Genomic DNA, 20,351 nt, shown 5'->3' on the forward strand with positions numbered 1-20,351 from the left:
AGATTAATATCCTGGTTAGGAAACTATTTAAGTGGGTGGTTAGCTCTCATAGGCCTTCACTGAACTGATTCTTAACATACCTGGAGGATGAAGCACTGTTACAGCTGAAATAAGAAGTGGACCCTTTGCTGTTCATGAATTTTTGGGCTTTGTCTTCCCAACTTAGAAGGTTAAGTCATGAAAAATGTCCGGCAAATAAAACAAAAATGGGGTGGAAGTAATTATTTTAAAGCCGAAATGCAGGGTTTTGGGGATAAAAAGTTAAGAAAAGGTGGTAATGTTTTTCTACATACTGTATCAGAATATATGGATAAATAAGCAAAATTGCATAAAGGAATGTGCTGGTTTGGGCTGGGGTAGAGGTAATTTTCTTCACAGTAGCTAGTATGGGGCTGCAGTTTGGATTTGTGCTGGAAACAGTGTTGAATAACCCAGGGATGTTTTCATTCCTGCTGAGCCATGTTTACCCAGTGTCAAGGCCCTTTCTGCTCCTCACCCCAGCCCACCAGAGAGGGGCTGGGGGGCACAAGGAGCTGGGAGGGGAGACGGCTGGGACAGCTGACCCCAACTGACCCCAGGGATGTCCCACACCACATGGCGTCATGCTCAGCAGCTAGAGCTGGGGGGAGAAGCAGGAAGGGGGTATGTTCAGAGTGATGGCATTTGTCTTCCCAAGTCACTGTTAGGTGTGACAGAGCCCTGGTTTTCCTGGGGATGGCTGCACACCTGCCTGCCCATGGGAAGGAGTGAAGGAATTCCTGGTTTTGCTTTGCTTGTGCTTTGCCTATTAAACTGTCTTTATCTCAAACCCATAGGTTGTTTCTCTTTTACCCTTCCAACTGCCTCCCCCATCCCACCTGGGGGAGTGAGCGAGTGACTCTGTGGGGCTTGGTTGCCAGCTGGGGTTAAGCCATGACAAGGACTAAAGGTTGTTTGTATCACTAAAGCAAAGGGGAATGAAAGAACACAACGCTTTGTTACCACAGTAGTCAAAGATCTGTCAATACTTGAGTTATGAAATCTTGTTTCCATTGTTTAAACAACAAAAAAAAAAAGCAGGCAAGACTGTAACACCCTGTATTAAGTTTAAAGCCAAAATGTATGTACTGCTTTAATTACATAAAAATCCTTTTGCTGCTTTATTATAAGACGAAAAGGTTTTTCTCTTATTAAAGTTGAGATACATTTTTTACTTGCAGGCACCTTCATAATAACTCTTACAGTTCTTACACTTGAAATGCTGTGTTTTTGTCATGTAATGAAGGAAAAGGAGAACCAAATTAAATGTGGGAACTTTTAGCTTGCAATACAGTATTGTTGCTTTATTGATGCTACACAACATACATGGAGAATTTCATAGACCTGCAGGAGAGTTCAACATATGTTTCACTTTAGTTTTAATCAAAGTCTGGGGCTAAATTCCCTGCATTGCAATGAAAACTGATTCAACAACTGTGTACTGGATTTTTTATGGCACTAGAGATATTTAATTCTTAGCATCAGCATTACAAGTATTCACTGTCTAATGAATTGCTAGCAGAAGTCCTTGGTGACTGGTTTTTGACATCTATTGACTTCCGAGTACCAGGGTTTCCAGTCTCGTGGAGGAGTGTGGTGTTCCTAGATAACTTAGCATGTGGTTTGGTATGTGTGCCCGACAGGAAATGTGCTCTGGTGATAAAGATAGCATTAGTATTCAAGAGTTCAAGGTATGTTTCGTCTGACCCTGATCTTTAAAAATGCAGGTCTTTTGAACTGGAAACCTAGATATATTTGAGAATATGTTCTACCTGGAAGTGTCACAGTAAGGATCTAGCTCTTTATATATTCTTGTCTACACTATGTATAATGCAGGTGTTGTCCCATGCAGGATGTATCTTTCCATCTATTGACCCAATGCTATCAGTTGTGTTTCTTCAGACACCTTTGCATGTGTGTGTTCTCTTAAATTTTCAGGGAATACTAAGCTACTGATTCCTCTGAATACAGGATAATGAGTATGATGTCAGAAATGAAACTATTATTTTGCACTTCTTGTATTGCTGTGATATGTTGGATGAAATGCCAGTCACTTCTGCTTATTGGGGCTATAAAGGATGAAATCCTGATTCTGTGCCATTGGAAAGACTTCCACTGATTTCTGCAGGGTGAGAATTTCACACAATTGGGCTCTTCCTACAGAGAGTGCTCTGGCACAGCTGTCTTCACTGAAAGCAGCATTGCTCCTGAAAGGAGTGGCAAGTAATAAGAAGACAAGTAAGAGTGCATTATCTTATCTAGTATAGGTGGAGTAGCAGAGGACTTTCACAGAGGTGAAGTTATTCCCAAGTTATGTGCTGAGGGAAGGCAGGGTGGGGATGCAGCCTGTAGGGTTGGGAGAAATGGTGGAATTAACTGTTTATCTAAGACTTACTCAACTGCAGTTCATTCTACTGTATTGTGCCTGTCCAGCCAGGGACAGTTACACCATTACAAATCACATTTTTTTACAGAACCACTGTATTTTTCAGTTTCCAGGGAAAGCTTGTTTTTCAGAGGAGACAGTAGGTTTTGTACAGTAAAAGGATTTGTAGCTTCCGGTCATACCTTCTGTTTTTAGCAGTCATAACAGTTAATAAGACATGTAGAAAAGAAGGTGATCAGCTAGGACCATGAAACCCTGCTCTGAAAAGTGGGGATTTCTCTACTTTTGCTGTAGATTTCCACCATGGTGCCAGTCAAGTAATTTAGACTAGTCTTTGCATATGTGATCTGTCTTTCTCCTTTTACTGGTACCCCATCTGAGACTTTGGAATGTGACTTGCAGAAGGGATGTGCACTGATCTCCTCCTTCATCTCAGTTACATCTGTTTGGTGAAATTTGTCATCTAATCATAAGTATTTTTAAAAATCAGGCCTCGCTTATCTCAGAATGGGCATTCGATTTCCTGAAGACTTTTAGTGTCTTTACCTGAAGCCAAATCTGTGGTCTAACACCCTTTCCATCTGATGTACACTATATCCTGAATTTCATTGCAGCTGTTGCAATGTAAAGCTTGTATTTAACTGATACGATTTATATAAAGTGTTTGGACTATTTTTTCTGGACAGCAAGGATGCTGGAACATACTCTTGTTTTTCCGAAGTGCATGATGATGTGAACTGTTCTGACATGAATTCTGCAAAATTATTTTTTTAGAACAGGTGTCCTCCCCCCCATATACTGCTAATATTTGTAAGCTTGTCTGACTCTTCCTGCTAAATTATTAGTTTTGTTGTTTTGCTTCTAAGGTCTTGGTGTTGCTAAAAAGGAAAGCATCTTTTAATCTATTATTCTCTATGCACCTATAAATGGCCAAACAGGCCTTCGTGAGCAAGTTGAAAGAGTGTGAGTGGCACCTTTTGAGAGGTTTTATTCTAGGAAACCTGCCAATCTTCAGTGCCAGCATTTCAACTCTCTGCCTTTGAAAAATCTTTGTCACTGGAAGCACCAAGTAACTCAAAGTTTATTTTGAAATGAGTTACTTGAAATGAGCTATTTTAAATACTTAAGTTGTTTTTGTCACCTTGTTAAGAAAGTAGTAACTTCAGACTGAGATCCTGAATCCTTTCTTAGTGTGCATGTAAGCACTGCTGAAAGTCAGGAATGTTTTAGTTAACAAGGAAAGGGCCAAAACCTGCACACAGGTGATCACCATCACAGGAAACATCCTGAGTCAGGAAAGGAATAATGCAGCTGAGCATCTGTGACTATACCGGTGAATTATCCCAGTTCTGTGGATTCTGTTGGAAAGCCCTTTCTGCTGGGTGCATGTAAGCTTTGCAATGGAAAACAAAACTGGTTTCAAAATGGTGAGTCATGACTATCCTGCTAGCATTCACTGCTCATCTTTCTGTGCGTTAATGAGGCACTGGCAATTAGCCACAAAACCTAGGTTTTGTCAAGCATAATATTAATGAGGTAGTTGTACATAATAAATGTCAGTAAAATTAGCTGCTGCTGAAATTACTGGCTTTCTAGGATTTTTTTTTTTTTTTAGTTCTCAATTCACCTCTGAGCCCCTGCAGCAGTCTATAGTGTGAAAGTGATCAGAAACAGATCTGCCTGCTTTAACTGTCTGGGCAGAAGGAAATTTCAAAAAAGGGGGAAGGGAGAGAAAGAGAATGGCATAAATTACAGAAAACAAATGAGATGTTTAATAGTTTTTGACAGCCCCTGAAGCTTGAGGGAAAGAGGAAAAAAATGGGAAGATTTACGAGTTCAAGAACATATCTGTACTTTGCCAGTAATCATCTTCTTACCAAGCATTTTACAAAATATCAAAACCTGTTGTGTATTAAGAAATTACAACCTATTACTCTTACTCTGCTGTTATAAACTACCTTTGTGAGAGACAGTTGTTAGGTGGCAAGGTGAATTGCTTGGGCAATGCTCTTGAAAAACTAATACTTGATATGCTTAATTATATACATGAAAAAGCAGAGAGCTGATTTGTACCTAACACTTACTGCTTCTTTAAAAAAAAAGTCTTAGTGTTCCATTATTAAAGCATGCATTCTTAGTTCATTGCCCATAGTTCTTCTGAAAATGTGTCTTTAAACAGTTGAAGGGAAGCCAGACAAGTTATTTGGACTAGAAAATATTAGAGAAACTCAGATTTAGCTACTTGATACCCATGTCGAAGGAATATGCAGTTATCCTAAAAAAGGATCAGTGTTTTCTGAAATGGAAGTTCTTTGCAGTGAACATTGCCCAGCTCACTGCACTCCTCATGAGTTGGAGAAGCATTTCCTGGGTATGTTAGCATGTTAACTTAAACATCTTTTTTTTTTTCCAGCTTGCCTCCTGGTGCATGTTTCTGCTCTGGCAGCTTATATCACATGAAGCATAAGGGACTAATAGGAATTAACAATATCTATTTGAGAATACTTGACAATAGTATGGAGCAATTGTCTTCCAAAGATGGTTTCCTTGGTTTGCGCTTTTTTAGATGTATATATCTTGTAAGTAGTCATAGATATTTGTTTAAATTTTGTAAAATCAGAGGTCAAGTCTATCTCACTGTCCTCATTAGAAGTGTTACTGTTGACTTTAGTATAAATAAGATGCTGTTTTCAGAGTTCTGCTTTTATTCTAGTTCTTGAAGTCTGAAGCTCTCAACACCAAAAAAGTGCTGCTAAAGGACAGATTCTAATGAGTCAGCAGGAAGATGTCCAAAACTAATGGAACGTTTAGGAGGAAAGATGAAGCTCGTTATCCTCATAATAATAATATTAAAAAAATCAGTAAATCTGCTGGTTTGCTTTCTGTAATTGGTAACTGAAGTAGCATGTATGATAGCTGCCTTGAGAAGGTGATAGTTTAGGGTTCCAGTCTGGGTTTATTTTTGTCAGAAACAAGAAATTTTTTTAGAAAAGAAATCTCTGTATTCATTTTATCACTGTAGCAAATAAACAGGAAAATATTTTTTAGAGAAAAAGTCTTAAAAAAACAGGTATAATAAAAATATGTAGTACAGCACAGGGACCGCATGAATAGCAAAGAATATGTATCAGATCTTATTTCAATAAATATTAAAAGCTGTGTTTCAAATAATTTTTTTTTTTACAGGGGGAACCATTGAACCAAAACGTGTTCATGCTCTGATAGCTTCCTTAAATAGCTGGGAGCTTTAAGTGTGTTTATTTCTGCTAAGTGAGTATATTCATAATGACAGTTTATAGACCACAGGAATGGGCTTTGCCATAGGTGTGCTTACAGCGCTGTTGCTGCCCACATGAACAGGTCTTTTTTTTTTTTCTTCTATTGACTGTCTCATGGTGTTAATAGAAATTGTAAAGCCTAACAGTTAGAGATGTTACAAAGCAAATTTGAATAATGTAGATATATGTAGGAAATCAGGTAGCTTACAGCTGAGACTGACTTCTGTTATCTCTTACTCAAGATCTCAGCTGGTATATCCAAGTTGCCTCCTATTGGAGTAGTTTGGGACTGTGACTCGAAAAGCTTCTTTAGGTTATGTATTTCATACCTACCTGTGAAGATAGTCTGTCATCTTACAGACTTAAACCCAAAGTGCCCACAAGTAAAATGATAAATTTATGGAACTTTAAAAGCCAGTAGAGAGAAACAGTCTTTCAAGAATGTGTTTTGATGTATGTGAAGTAATAAGAAAAACATCATAAAGAATAATATGTTAAAGAATGAAAACAATCTTATTACTGTAAATTAAATACAGTTCTTTGGGATGTGACGATGTGGAAAGGTGTAGTCACTTCCATAAAGTCTGTCTGTCCTTCCATAAGGAAATGCATGCCAGAGGCTTGGCACATCTCCTTGTTGTCTCCTCTGCAGCCTTAGACTGTTTGTCTGGAGATCTACCTCAACGCAGAGGAGACGGGCTAGTCTTTGGGAAGTATATGGCTGTTTTTACATAAAAGATTTATTTCTGTTATTTCTGGAAGCAGTAAAATACATATCAACAAATCCTATTCTTGGTACCAAATCTAATCAATCACAAATGGGTTTTTATTTCCGGGGAATATTATGTACACCTCTTGTGTACAATGGTACCTTCCTTGTAAATGTACCATGCTGGGTTCACCTCAAGAGCATGTTCTGGAAACAACAAATAACTCTTGTTGAATAAAGAACATAATAACTGTAACATATCCTTACGTTAATCTTTTGCTTCCTCCTTATTGTAGCTATATTTGTGATGCAAAAAACAAAAAAAGAGCATTACAGAAGTAAGTCTTGACAAAGCCTAAATGTTCTCAGCGTGTAAAATTTAAGCAGGCTATTAACTAGTATAATCTCCTTGGTGTTTTTCTGAACAGCTGTGTTCTCTAATATAACATTATTGAAACATTTTTCCTGTTTTAATTAATAGACTAAAATGTCTACTATTTTATATTACTTTCTAAAAAAGCTCCTTGAGATTGCAGATTAAAAAGGCAGGTGTAACTGCTTCCTTTGACAGTGTGCAAATGAAATTACCAAATTAACTCATGTAGTGTAAAGTCGGTGGAAAAAATGGAGGTGAGCTAGCTGTGACTGCTTAATAAGAACATTTCAAAACACTTTTGCAAGCTGTAGATAAATAGAGAAGTAAAATTCTCAGTAGTTACACATTTTTCTGTTAAAACATCCACTTCTATAGGGGCTAGGCACCCTATGTGTTGCAGTTATCTTTTCTTTAAAGGTAACTTGTAGGTCCCAACATACATTAGTCAGTTGGCTTAATAGAAGAAAATATATGTGAAATATCAAAATATTCAAAATAAGTATTTCAGCTGGAAATTGTTTTGGCTGATATTTTTGTGACAATCTGAGGGGTGGGTTCTGAGTTTACTGTAAAAATGGGCTGGCAAACATTTTGTACATACGAAAGCAATGGTATATGTGCCTCAGCATGAGGAACAGCTGGACCACCAACTGCCTAGTCTGTGCCCATGTGTGGGTGCTTATTTAAGGTACTTTGGTAGAAATGGTTGGTCTTGCATGTTCTGAAGTGAGCAAATCTGTTAGCTCCTGAAGTATTCAAACACAGGTATTCTAGGGAAAGGTGAACTTGTGTGCAGTCACTGCAACACTAGAAACATTAAATATTCTCACTCAGGCTTGCTCAGTGCTTTATAACATAATGCTTTAAAAATTGTGATGCTTCCCTTCAAAGATCTCAATTTTTTTAAATTTGGAAGGGGCCAGTTCGCAGCTTCTCAGTGAGTCTTTTTGGATTTCGGTCTTAGCTATCTGAAGTACTTGTAAAGTAAGGGAGACTTTTGAGGGAAATAGCAAGAATCCCCACGGTGCTTGAAGGAATTCACTGTGTTTTGGTCTGGCATTAGTTTTAGTTCCTGCATAATAAATTAATCTGTATTTTTTTTTACAAATCTGTCTTCTGAGAATTACAGAGGATACAGTGAGCATGGTAATGTGGGGGTTGGTCCTCATACTGCTTTTATGTCTGCATCCTTTGCTGAACCTCATTACTGGAGAAGTGTAGCCTTTCAAATTCTTGATTGTGTTTGTCAGCTGCAGTTTTTCTGTCTTATTTGAATGCTTTCCTGGGTTGTGGATGCATGTTGGTCTGATACGAATTATCCAATTGAATGGCTGTAACCAGGCTCACTTGACTGTAGTGGCTGTCTTTGTTTTTACTGGGCTGTATAATGAACTGGAGTTTAAGGAACCCAGAATTGGTCAGTGTGATGATTCATTCTGGACTTGCAATAGGGTTGCTTTGGAATGGCCAAGGTAAGGGTTTAAATAACACAGGTGTAAAATTGGTGGTCAGAGGCAACAGTACTTTATTCTCTGTTATACAGCTGTTTATTTAAAGTACAGTTTATGTGGGTGATGGGTGCTAATCAGTTTCTAACTACTAGAACTAATTTTTCTTTTGCAGGAGCTGGAACTGGTACACTAACAGCAACAGTTCCTCCTCCTTTTAAGCTTCCTGAGGCCTTTGATTTCATAGATTTGGAATGAGAAATAACTTTCAATTCCATCCTGTGCAGTGGGAGTGGGGTTGGCCAAAATTCCTGATCTGCCTTGTGAGCCAAATTGTACCCTGCAGAGGCAGACATGTTACAAGGGGAAAACACAATAGGCCTTTTTGCTGCTTCTGGCTCTCTGGAATGTTCGCTGCTTTGGGAAGATAAGACATGAGCTTAAGAGGAAACTCTCTTTTGTCTTGTACTCTCTGTAGGTCGCTGTGGGCATAAAAGCTGGTTTGAGTTACTGAAATGGCTGAATTTTGGTTTGTCTTTTCATTTATGTCTTTATTCCTCTCTGTTGGAACAAATTTCAACAACATTGCTTAGCTTTTTCTGATAAGAGCTATGAAAGAAGCCAAATGTGTCTTGCCTAACATGGCTTAAAGAGGTATTCTGGTAACTCTTTAAATAAAAATATACTTTGTCTGATTGCATGTTTAAGTTGAATCATTAAATTCTACTTGAAGTTTACCAAAATTATTAACTGGAAAATCCACAACAAATCTTTGCATTGCAGACAAGAAAAAACACCTTTAGACATGGTATCATTCATTGTGCGATAATTGCTCCTCTTCAATATGAGATGAAGGCATTTTAACATAAATCAGATATGAACAACAAAGTAAATTTGAGGTACATGGAGTAAAATCTGTGCTAATGCAAGCTAGTCATGATCATATTTGCATTAAATTCTTGCCAATAAAACATCCACAGTGTGATGCACATACAAGGTGCAGCAGTTTCTGTGGCGTGCAGAGGCCCCTTGCGCAGAGCTCTAGAGGCAGCTGCCTTTTGGGTTAGGTGGCTTCAGGTTTTTACCCCAAGCTAGACCCTGGTTTTGAGAACTGAAAAACCTACTAAGAACAGAGGATAAAGGTTAGTGGGAGAAATTTGGCTGTACATATTTCTTGAGTACTCTTGACCTTATCCTGCACCAAAATATTAGTAATTCTTCCCAGGATTCTCCCCAGGATCCCTCATGTATTTCCCTCGGAACCTGTTTTCTCCACCTTACTAAGGCGTTGATTACTTTTGCTAAAGTTAAAATGTTAAATGTGTTGGTTTTTTTCAGGCCACACTATGATTCAAATAATGTCAAACGAAACTATTTTCAAATGCTTTTGTTGCCAGGGTTTTTATCCTTCCTGCCTGTTTTTTTCACAGCAGCACTGAACTCTATAAATCTTAGTTCCAGATTCCTATTTCACTCTTAGGCTCCTGCGGCAGGAGCAGAGGTGTAAGGACAGAGGAATGGCTCTAGATTAGACTGTGAGATGTCTTTACTATACAGGCCACTAGAGGCTTTACCTAGATGTGAATTTCAGGTTTATAAAAACAGAGATTTTAAGTAGAATGTTCCTAGCCCTTATGACTGTAGAGTGGTTGAAAACCACGGCTGAATTTCTTCCCAAAAGCTCAGAAGCCAGACAGCAATGAAGAAGAATTCCACATTTCTTCTGCAAACATTTAAATATCAGGATTTATGAAAGCTTGACAGTACTGTTTCAGAGTACAACAATATTTTGAAGGTATTTTATAAATATTTGCAATCCTAGACCATGCACTGTCACAGATGTAAATACAATCTTCAAAAGGCAACATTCTTGCCAATATTTTATCCCAAACAAAGGGAAATAAAATGTAAACAAGCACAGTGGCTTTATTTTTTTTCTCCCTCTACATAAAAGCACACATTTCTCTTGTCCCACTGTAAGTGATAGTGTGGTTAAGGTGAAGAGAAACAAGCATATTCCTAAACTTGGCCTAGCTCACCAAGTATTAATGCCGTAGGTCATTTTCAGTCCATTTACAACACTATAGCATGTAAATTGCTCCAATCTCAGAATAAAATAGTTTGGCTTTTTGCATACAATAAACGAACTACTGCAGAAGCATCCTATGTGTATTGATGGCTTGTCACAGAGCCTACCACAGGAAAAAGGCATCTTTCATTTACAGCCTTGTTTGGCGTGCCTGCTGTGTAAAGGTGCAGGAGGGCCTGTTTCTTCCTGCATCAGAGTTACTTTTCCCCTATCAAAGTAGGAAATTACTTTGGTCAGAGAATAGGGCAAACGAGGCCATTTATCTTAGAGAAATCTTTTTTACAGAGTGGATTTCAATTTTAAAAAAATCATTATTCAGGGAAATGATGAAGTTATTCTACTGCCTGTAGTATTCAAAGTGTGGTGATTTTTAGGGCTGTGCTAGTATTATCTTGTAGTTCAGCAGCAAGGCTCCTTAAGTAACATTTCCAGAGAATTCTCCAGATTTGACCTGGCCAGGCTTTGTTCTGATGAGTTAACAGGTTGGCCCTTGTGCCTCTGCTTGCAAGAAAGATGCCTGCTTGGAACACTGTACACAGCCAGGCTGGTTCTGCAAAAACCTAAACCAGGACGGTGCAAACCCAGCTCTTTAGACATCGTTTTCCAGTAATATATTGAATGGAAAGAGCCCAGTTGCCTAGGTAACAAGCCAGAGTCACTTAGCAAGGTTTTAGTTGATGAAATGATAAAAGGAAAAGGATGACGGATCCCAGGAGCAAGCCACCAGGGATATGGGGATAGAGAAAGTGCGTGTTTAAGTTTGTCTGGGAAGCTGTTTCAGGCAAGCTGTCCTGACTGGGCTGAGGAAGTAAAATCCAGAAGGATGGGAAAATCGGTGTGCTCCGAGTGGCTTCAGCAACAACACCTGGGGTGCAAGCTGTGCTCAGGAATGCTGCTCAGGTTTGATTTGAGGTGTTCCTGTGAGCAGCCCTGCCCAGATGTGGTGCAGGGGACATCGGTGTGAGGGGTGGTTAGTGGCTGTCAGGCTGCTGAGAAGCTTCCAGAAGAGGCAGGCGGCCCATGCTGGCAACAGCCCGTCATCGGGTGCCACCCACCCCAATGAACCGATCAGCTGGGTGCTCTTGGTCCTATTGTGGGGGGCGGGAGAGGGGTGCAGGAGCACTGTGCACCCTGAGGGGAGACCCCTGGGGTGCTGGCCTGTCTGGCTTTTCCCCTGGGCCAGGGAGGTTGTATAACTCGTAAAACTATGAATAAAGTGTATCTGGGCTGATCTAGCCCTCAGACTGACGGCTTGGTTTTGAATGGTGAGATTGGAGCATGGCCAAGGGCAGTTGCATGGATGTGCAGTACTTGAGAAATAAAACATGGTAGGAAATGGCTACTTAGAGTTTAGCTCTTCTTCCAGAATCACTGAAGCAGCGTAGCTTTAGAAATATATCCTTTAAAATTAAAGAGTAATCTACCTACTGTCCTGTCACAGACTAGTTTACAGGAATGTCCTTATTTGATGCAGACCTACCCCATCTGACAAGCGAGGTGAAGGCTGTCTTTCTCACTCCTGAGAAGTGGGTAGCAGCAGTGAATTTTTGAAGTGGATGCTATAAATGGCGAGCTAAAACTCCAAATGCTAGTAATTGTAGCTAATCTCTTGCATGTGTTGGGTGATGTGAAATTCATGGCACATGGAAAGAAAATTAAGGCGGCTGAGCGAAGGAAGCGAACCTTTTATTAACTCAGGTCTATTGATCTGGACACTAATGAAAGTTAAAACCATTTAAAAAATACTATCCTTACCAGAGATATTGGAGATGACATTTTCTGCTCTGTGGATAAATGAGGAAACAATTGTAACTGTACTAGTTTCAGCAAATACTAATTTTCTGCTTTCTTAGCTTGTAAAAAATGTGCTGCTACATAGTGCTGAGTGAATGGTCTGTCGAGAGGGAAGATCAATGAAGAAAGTCCTTTTGCAAAGTATTAGCATCTCGATGCAGGACTGAGCCCCTATAGTCATGCAAATCCCAGGTAGGGAGCAATTCTGTAACACTTCCTTTCCAAACTCCTGCATTAAATACGGATTTAAATACATGCATCCTATAAAGAATTTCCATGGAGTTGGATTGTTTTAATTGGATTTTCATAATTTGTACTTTATCCTTATTCACGTGAGAGTATGTGGAGCTGGCAATGAATAAAGTTTGCAGAGTTACTTTCTTCATTCAGTGGAACTTTGGAATTGGAAGCAGCCATGGGTGAATTTCAGTCTTATGTACGGTTGTTGAAGGCTGGGCATGGAATATATTTCTTTTTGGTTTTGTTTAGGGCAAGCTCACATTTAAAATGAGAAGAAAAAAAGGAAAAAAAGTCTTTTCACTTGCAGATACCACAGTAGTCTTCTAAAATAGTACAGAACTCTAAGTAATTTAGTATTTCCAATACATGTTCTTTTTTACTCAAGGACATCCAACAATATTGGACACTTCTGTTAAATAAACAAGGGGCTTTTTCAAATTTTTCATAATATGGCACAAAATTGACTCGTCTATTAGTAGGCTTATTTCCTTCTGTTGAAATATCTGATCTGTCTTTAGGGCTTCAGTGTAGGGTGGATTCTCCTGTTTCACCCATATACTCCTATTTCTGTGTTATACTCCTTACTGGAAAGACTTCGTCATCTAAAATGGACAAGAAGGGAGGTTGTTCACAACATGAAGCAAAAAGCAAGAGGTGTGAAGATGTTTAACATCTAACGGAAGTATTAATTTTAATCGCTCTGTGCTAAATTAAGGCTTGTCACACTTTGAACATGAGATATCTCTGTCTGGTTTGTGTTTTCTAGGAAGCTTTTCCATATAGAGCCTCTGTTGGGGCAGTCAAATAGGAAAGAGCTCATGGAGCTCTTTGGCATGGCAGGTCTGTAATCCACCCAGCATACTCCTAGGGTCGTATTTCAAAATACATGAGTAGGAGGACATACCTGCTTTCTTAATAAAGTGTTAAGAATGTCTGTCTTTTCATAACCAAGAGGCTGAGCAGAGTTTCAAAATGAGGTTAGTTGCATAGGTCCCAAACATGTGTTTGGAACTGTCCGTGCTAGTGATGAGACCGATCTTTTGAAGGACTAATGCAGTTTGGAGAAAACAATATCTCTGTTAACCAGCTAAGGCGTTTGAGATGTTTTGTGGTGGTGTTGTGTCAGAAATTGTCTAAAAAATGAAACCCTTCTTGTCACATAAGGACTCTTAACAGGATACATTTCTGTACCTCAGGTGTGTTTTGTTTACTGGCTGAAGATAAGCAATCTCTCTGCACAGTTTTTATTACAAAGACATCAAAATTAGGTCTCACTGCAAGAACGTTGCATTTTATAATGCTCAGTGTGGTTTTTTTAAAATGGATTAATTAACATAACTGTTCAGACATAACTTCTATGGTCTTCAAATTGGAATTTAAATGAATAATGATTTTTTTAATACTAATTGCAGTTCTGTGTCTATACCAGTTTATGCATCAATAAAGTTATAAAAAGTAATTGTGTGGAAATATTTCTCCTTAAATAGGCTACACTAAAATACTTTCTCTTTCCTATTTCTGAGACTTTAGTGCAACAGAAAATACTGAGAAAGTATTTCTTGTAAATACACTTCTCTGTAAATAGAGTCGTCTGTCACACTTCAAGTGTTCGTGCACCTCCTTTTAGTGCATGATAGTTTCACTACTGTGAATTAGCAAGTTACTGCGGGATAAGGAATATGGGGCGGGGGTGTGTGTGGGAGCAGCCACCGCACCGTCAGCTCCCAGCCTTGATTACCTTATGGTGGTTTGTGTCCAATACTGTTTTCTAGTGTGCTCTGGGAGGCAGCCAACACCAGCAGAACTAGAGGTTGGATCATAATGCAAATATGTGCAAAATTGCCACTCATGGATGAAGAATGTATAAAATTCAGTATTTACTATTATAATTTAGTATTGTTTTGTGACATCACTTTAATTCCTGTTTGCTTTATGTCTTTTTGCTGGTTTTCAACTTAATAATTTTCATTTCAATTTCTGTTTCTTTTAGTTGCCAAAAATGGGTAAACTGGGAGTTACAGTTCTTTTTTTCACAATATTTTTCAATTATGAATGGTTTTTAGGTATTTGCTAAAAGTATAGTATTGAATCTGCAGAAGTAATATATACCTATTTTAATGCCCTTAAAAGGAATAGTTACAGTAAATCTGCTTTAGCCTTTTGTCAGATGTATTTTTATGTAATATTGAGTAATACTTTTTGAAATACTGATACCTTTTGAACAGTTTGTTTTCCTTTTAAAGGAGAGGAGCAGGGAAATCAGAAAAGAACTAAACACATTTGGCATTGTTTCCCCATTGAAAGACTGCTACTTATGCCTTTTAAAAGGGGAAGGCATGACAGGAGGATAAACCCCACACATGCAGTTCTTTATATGCTAACCCTCTCATTTTTCTTGCAGGAAATCGTGGCTGAGTAAAGTTGGAAGCCCAAGTTCTCGCATAGATCGAACAAGTTTTTCCAATGAAAAGGAGATTTCCAAGCTTGACTTCTCAGGATTTAGCACTAGATACTAATAGAAGAAAACATTGCTAAGCACAAAACAACGTATCTGCTGCATGATATTTTCCATGCCTCCATAAAACGTCATAAGAGCATTTGGATGCTTTCTGTCCTAGAGATGAATATAAATGGTCCCTGTTCACATGAAGTAGGAATTCTTACTTGCTGTATTAGACATTTTATACCATGAATGTCAATATCTAATATCTAAAATGCCAATATATAATTTGTTCCATCTTGAAAGCCAGATAAATGGTTGCAAGTGTCAGTGATTATTTGTGCACAATGAGATTTGTTACATGTAACCATATAGAATCTAATCTTTATGCTGTGATTCGTATTTTAGATACAAAACAATAAATTGATGTTCTACTGTTTGTAATCACACCAAAAACACTTACCTACAGAACTGGAACACTGAGAGATCTCTTCTAACAGCTCTGTATTATAGATCATGTTATTTGTGATAATTGATTAAGTGAGAGTGTAATTTAAAATAAACATATGTTACCTCAACCTAAGATTATCTAACCAGCTCTGGTTTAAAATTCTGTATAACAATGCAGATAAGCCTTGGAACAAGACGATGAAATGCTTGGCCTCTCACCTGCTTTCCCTTGTCTACCCATAGCTTACATCTGTACTGACTGTAAAGGAAGTTTTGCTCTTTTTGCTTTTTTGATATTCTTACTAACTGAAGATTTCAGTTGTTTTCCTTACTGATGTGCATATGCTCCTTAGTTAAGAATGTATGTTGGAACCTGATTGAACTTCATGCAGGCGTATAGATCATACCAAGTACATGCAAGGCCCTTAGAAACCTGAGTTATGTGCTTGCAATAAATATTGGTTAAGCCTTCGCAGCAGTGTATCTAATTCTCATATATAGTGCTCTTTTTGGAGGTACCAATGAGCCTGTCAGGGATGGAACAGACCTATATCCTCGCTTCTCAGTACTTCTGTGTCAGGACTAGTGCATTGTGGAAGACTTTGGTTAGATCTCTGATATATCCAAGCAGGCACCTGCATGATCTGGCAGTATGCTCGGCTAATCAGGGTGGGTGCAATCATGCCGTGATGGAGGCTTGAGCTGTAAGTCCCTGTGAGAAGTGTACAGTACCTAAAGTGCAATAACGCTGCAGCGACGTGGTCATGTGGCCTTGGGTTGGCACTGAGTACAGGCAGAGCCCTGCTACTTCCACTGGCTGCTCTGTACCTCATCAAAGGGTAGATAGTGTCAATTTAGGCAACATCCTCAAATTTGTGGTCTGGGGTTTTTTTAATTGCTGGAAAGGACGTTTCATAACTTAAGCATTGCACACTCTATTCTGTGCATAGAAAGGTATTTCTACTGACTACTAAATTGATTTTCACTGGGCCTTTATTGTATTGTATTAAGAAGTAAAATCTTCTAGAATTTGCAGAAGTTATTTATAAATTCTTATAGTTACAACCAGACTTGACTTCTGTGATTATACACAAGCATCCTTTGTTGAAGTCATGGTCAATAACTCTTGTTCAACTCAGATGGTGAATGGCAAAGTTGAAGTGTAATGGTAGCTCAATAGCCATTACATCCTCTCTGAAAATTATATCCTGCTGAACATAAGTAGTTTACATTTTCCTTGAAGCTACCTGGCAGAAGATAGCCCCTCAGTTAAAGGCATTTCCAGCCAAGTTGCTTTGCTTGTTTTGAGCAACAACGATAGAGGAAGGCAGAACACAAATGGGACATTAGATTCACGGGAAGAGGAGCCAAAGATGAAATTGTTGTTTTGATGTGTTGGCATGGGTGGAGCTGGATGCTCATAAGGACTCAGTGACTTTACCCCGACTCCACTAGAAATGTAAGGCGTGAGAAGGGGGAAGCAGCCATTTTAAGTGCTCGCTTTTCTGGGGACAAAATGTGCAGTTAGACAACTTTGAGGCAGTTGCAAGATGAAGAAATCTGGAAATTCCTCACATATTGAAAACCAAAAAAATTATTTAAAATCTTGATATGAGCACTACACCAAGGATTTTAGAATGCTTTTCCTAACCAAGCAGTATTTCAGCAGAGTTATTTCTAATATAGTATTAAGGAAATATATTCCTGTAATCTGCAGCCTATATACTGTAGGCCAGACCTCTAGCTGAGTCTGTGTCACAAGGGGTTTTTTTCTAAATCTGTGTGACAATACTCAGCCCCTGCTTCTGTGCTCATCTTGAGCCTACCTTTTTGCTTTGAGCCTCCTTCCTTTTTGTTTGTGTCATCAATACTGATGTTCTACATTTACAACATCTGCTTCCCTCACATCAGTGATATGGCAAGGGGCAAAAAATATGTGCAACTTCTCTAGTAAGTTTAGCTCCGAGTGTTTTTGACATTCAAGACTAAAATACATGCGCGTTGTGTTGTGCTATAATGTATTTAACAGTTTTCTGACAGTGCTAAATAAATTGCATATCATATGCTGTTCATTCTTAGAAGTTAAGATTGTGCTGAGCAAATAAGCAAATAAGCGTGTTGATGTTTCCCAGAAACCCTGGGCAGGGTTTGAAGAGGGCATAAATATCACAGTCCATGCCTTCAGAGTTTTGCAAAGTCTGGTAGCCAGGTGTGTGCTGGAGCATACACACATAGTTTCCTGAAGTGAATGAGTTCCAAGGGGCCAAGGTCTCTCTTACGTTATACTTCCTCATTCTAGCTGAAGGTGGAGGCCCAAGACAGTGATAACTATAATAATAATATATAACATGAAAAATGCATGTCCCTGTGAATTTAGAGGTTACTGAAGCCAAAGCCCCTCTGTTATCAAACTGAGGAAATAATACTTGGCTTACTGGGTGCTGCTGGCATCCTGGTGCATGGCCATGGGGAACCTCCTTACAGATGTTTTAGGCTCTCTTTATATTGCACTGAAATCAAACTTCAATGCATCATATCTGTTCTTAACTGTTGTTGCATAGCCATGTTTTATTCATGCAAATGCCTGCAGTACGGTTAGGATCCTGTATTTGTCGAGGCATATAGCCAGCTTGAGAAGTAGGTTGTTTTATGCAAAGAGAAAGGTTTGATTTGCACAAAGTGGCACCTGCCCTAATTGTGAGTAAATACAAGCTTGTAGGACCCTTGCCCAGGTGGTCATCAGCAATAAGCAAATAATCCCACATCTCCTTGGGGTTATGCTGCACACAAAATGGAGGTTTGTACTGATGGCAAGAAGGAATAGACTGAAGTTTGTAAGTAGCGTACATGAGATGGTGTTGTCAAAAGCATGTTGAAAAGAAGTAGTCTAGGGGACAGTATGTCATTGTTGCTCTCCTGAAAAGGCTATTATAAGTGAACAGAGACCAGTTTGTTTTTTATAACTTGGATGACTTTTTCCAAGACAGTTGAAGGCTGTTGAAAGTAACTTCTGTTCTCTGTTGGAAAGACCCTTCAGATCAAGGCAGGGTGCTGCAGCCCCGCAGCAGATAGTGGTGACTTCCATCTGTCAGCTTCCTGGGTAGGCTAGTGAGGTTGGCCTATGTGCTAGTGAAGTCAGGGTCTCTGAAGTTGGATGAAGAGCTTGTTGGAGGGATTGGATGAGCCTGGGCAGGACACCTTCGCATTTGGGGAGATTTGAGCCCTCTGTAGAATTTGGGTGCTTGGAAGTATTTTTCCATGCTGCAAGTCACTTGCTGCTCTGTTACTGCAACGAATGTAGTGTTGTCTTGCACAGTGTGCGTTAATCTTCTCACTTTATTTAATCCTCAGATTCTGTTAAAGTATCATGAGTCCAAGATCATCGCATTTGTGAAAATACAGTGTGTGCAGAACATCAGAGCAATATCTCTAGATTTAATGAAAATGACATTGATTTTGAGGAGCCAAGGAATTGCAATGGTAAGATAAAGGCATGAACATTTAGCTAGTTAGACATCAAGACTAAGTTGACACCTTTTTACTTTTCTACTATGTACTGATATCACTCAGTTACAACTGGAGATATCCTTTAATTTTATTTTGACTTATTTTTTGAAAATGCAACTCAGCAAGAACAAATTATGTGTAGGCCAGCTCCATTCTTGCTGCAAGTGGATACAGGTTCCACCTATCTAAAAAGAGCTGAGACTTCTGAAAGTCTGTTCCCGCTATTTCCAGATTTTTTGTGAATTCTGGTCAATGCTGACTTTCTTGAAGGAAAATATTGTGCCTGGCTTGTGTCCTGCCGTAATTCAAGAGACTTCACATCATTAAACTGTAAGACCAGACATGTTAATTAAAATTGGAGCTTACCTCCTAAATGGCCAGGCAATTTAAAAAATGTATGAGTTTTTGTATATTTGATTAAAGAAAAAAATTAACTCTTCCCTATTAAGCAGTGAACAGAATGAGAGCATTCTGCCTCATCGGGAATGATGTAATCTTGTATTACGCTATTTACTTACAATGTTGTAGTGCCTGCACAGGAGAGTTCTGCTATATCTACTCATTCTTGAACCTTCATACAGAGGAAAGCACAATGAGATCTCCTGCCATACTTTTGTATGTGACACCAATCTGTCACTTTTTATTTTCTTTATGTCCTCTGGAGCTGCCTTTCTTGGCTTGCTTTCTTCTTAGAAAACTGTATGTATGTTTGTTGCTGGAATCCTCTTACTAGACAGAATGAACTGGATTAGTCGAGAGAGCTTACTGATTAATGCATAGCTACCTACTACTGCCCGCTGAAAGTACCCTAATTTGAAGGAAACACTGTAATGAAAGATGATGAAGGCAAAAATTGGTGTATGCTATAATTTTTTTAAAAAACCTCTGTTTATACAACATTGTTCTTTCTTCAAGGCTCCTTGTGTAGTGGGTATAAGTTCTAGTATTAAAGAGTCAGAACTTATTATTTCGGTATCAAAGTCAAACCAGGTTGCACAGACTTAAAGCAACTACGCTTGCCCCAGTTCATTTGATATTAAAATTGACATAATTGAAAAAGAACTACTGAAATGGAAGATCAAAGATGGAACAACCTCATTTTTTGTTAAAAGGGCTGCAGAAATGGATTGAAAGGTTTTACCAGTCAAAATTCATGAATGGTTTAAGTAATTATGAGAATACTAGTTGTTTTCCACAATTAGGTGATCTTACTATGATAGTATACGTTAGTATGAATATAAATATATGAAAATCTTTTCTAATGAACCATTTCATGAATCAGTTGTGAAATGTAATTGCCCTTTTATATCAGAAGGTAGCAGCATGAAGAATTACACGCTAAACAGCGTTAATGGAGGAGTAGGAAAAGTTTGGCCCAATATCATCAGAGAAGAGATGTGCTGTTTGAAATGGCAGTGTGGGCTCTTGTAGCCGTGCAAATCGCTTCTCGGTGTTAACTAATGCCTGCAATTCCTCTGTCTTAGAGAAAGGGAAGTCTTGTAACATTGCCTGCATCTGAGATGTTCCTGAATGGGGACAGCAGGATAATACCATGCTTTCTGAAGATCTTTTTCACAGTAGAAGCTTGCTGATGTGCACATTCAGCTAGAGGCACA

At 38.7% G+C, this 20,351-nt stretch overlaps 1 protein-coding gene across 2 annotated transcripts in view; it reads left to right on the forward strand.

Annotated features, from left to right (window-relative positions):
- Positions 1–15,703, forward strand: part of ACYP2 (acylphosphatase 2) — a 45,386-nt gene extending 29,683 nt beyond the window's left edge. For both annotated transcript variants that reach the window (XM_075088100.1, XM_075088098.1), the window contains one exon: positions 14,740–15,703. In XM_075088100.1, the coding sequence (XP_074944201.1) occupies positions 14,740–14,854 (115 nt within the window). In that variant the 3' untranslated portion in view covers positions 14,855–15,703. The remainder of the gene's footprint in view (positions 1–14,739) is intronic.
- The last annotated feature ends 4,648 nt before the right edge of the window (positions 15,704–20,351 follow it).

This window comes from Phalacrocorax aristotelis, chromosome 3, assembly GCF_949628215.1.
Source record: "Phalacrocorax aristotelis chromosome 3, bGulAri2.1, whole genome shotgun sequence".
NCBI lineage: Eukaryota > Metazoa > Chordata > Aves > Suliformes > Phalacrocoracidae > Phalacrocorax > Phalacrocorax aristotelis.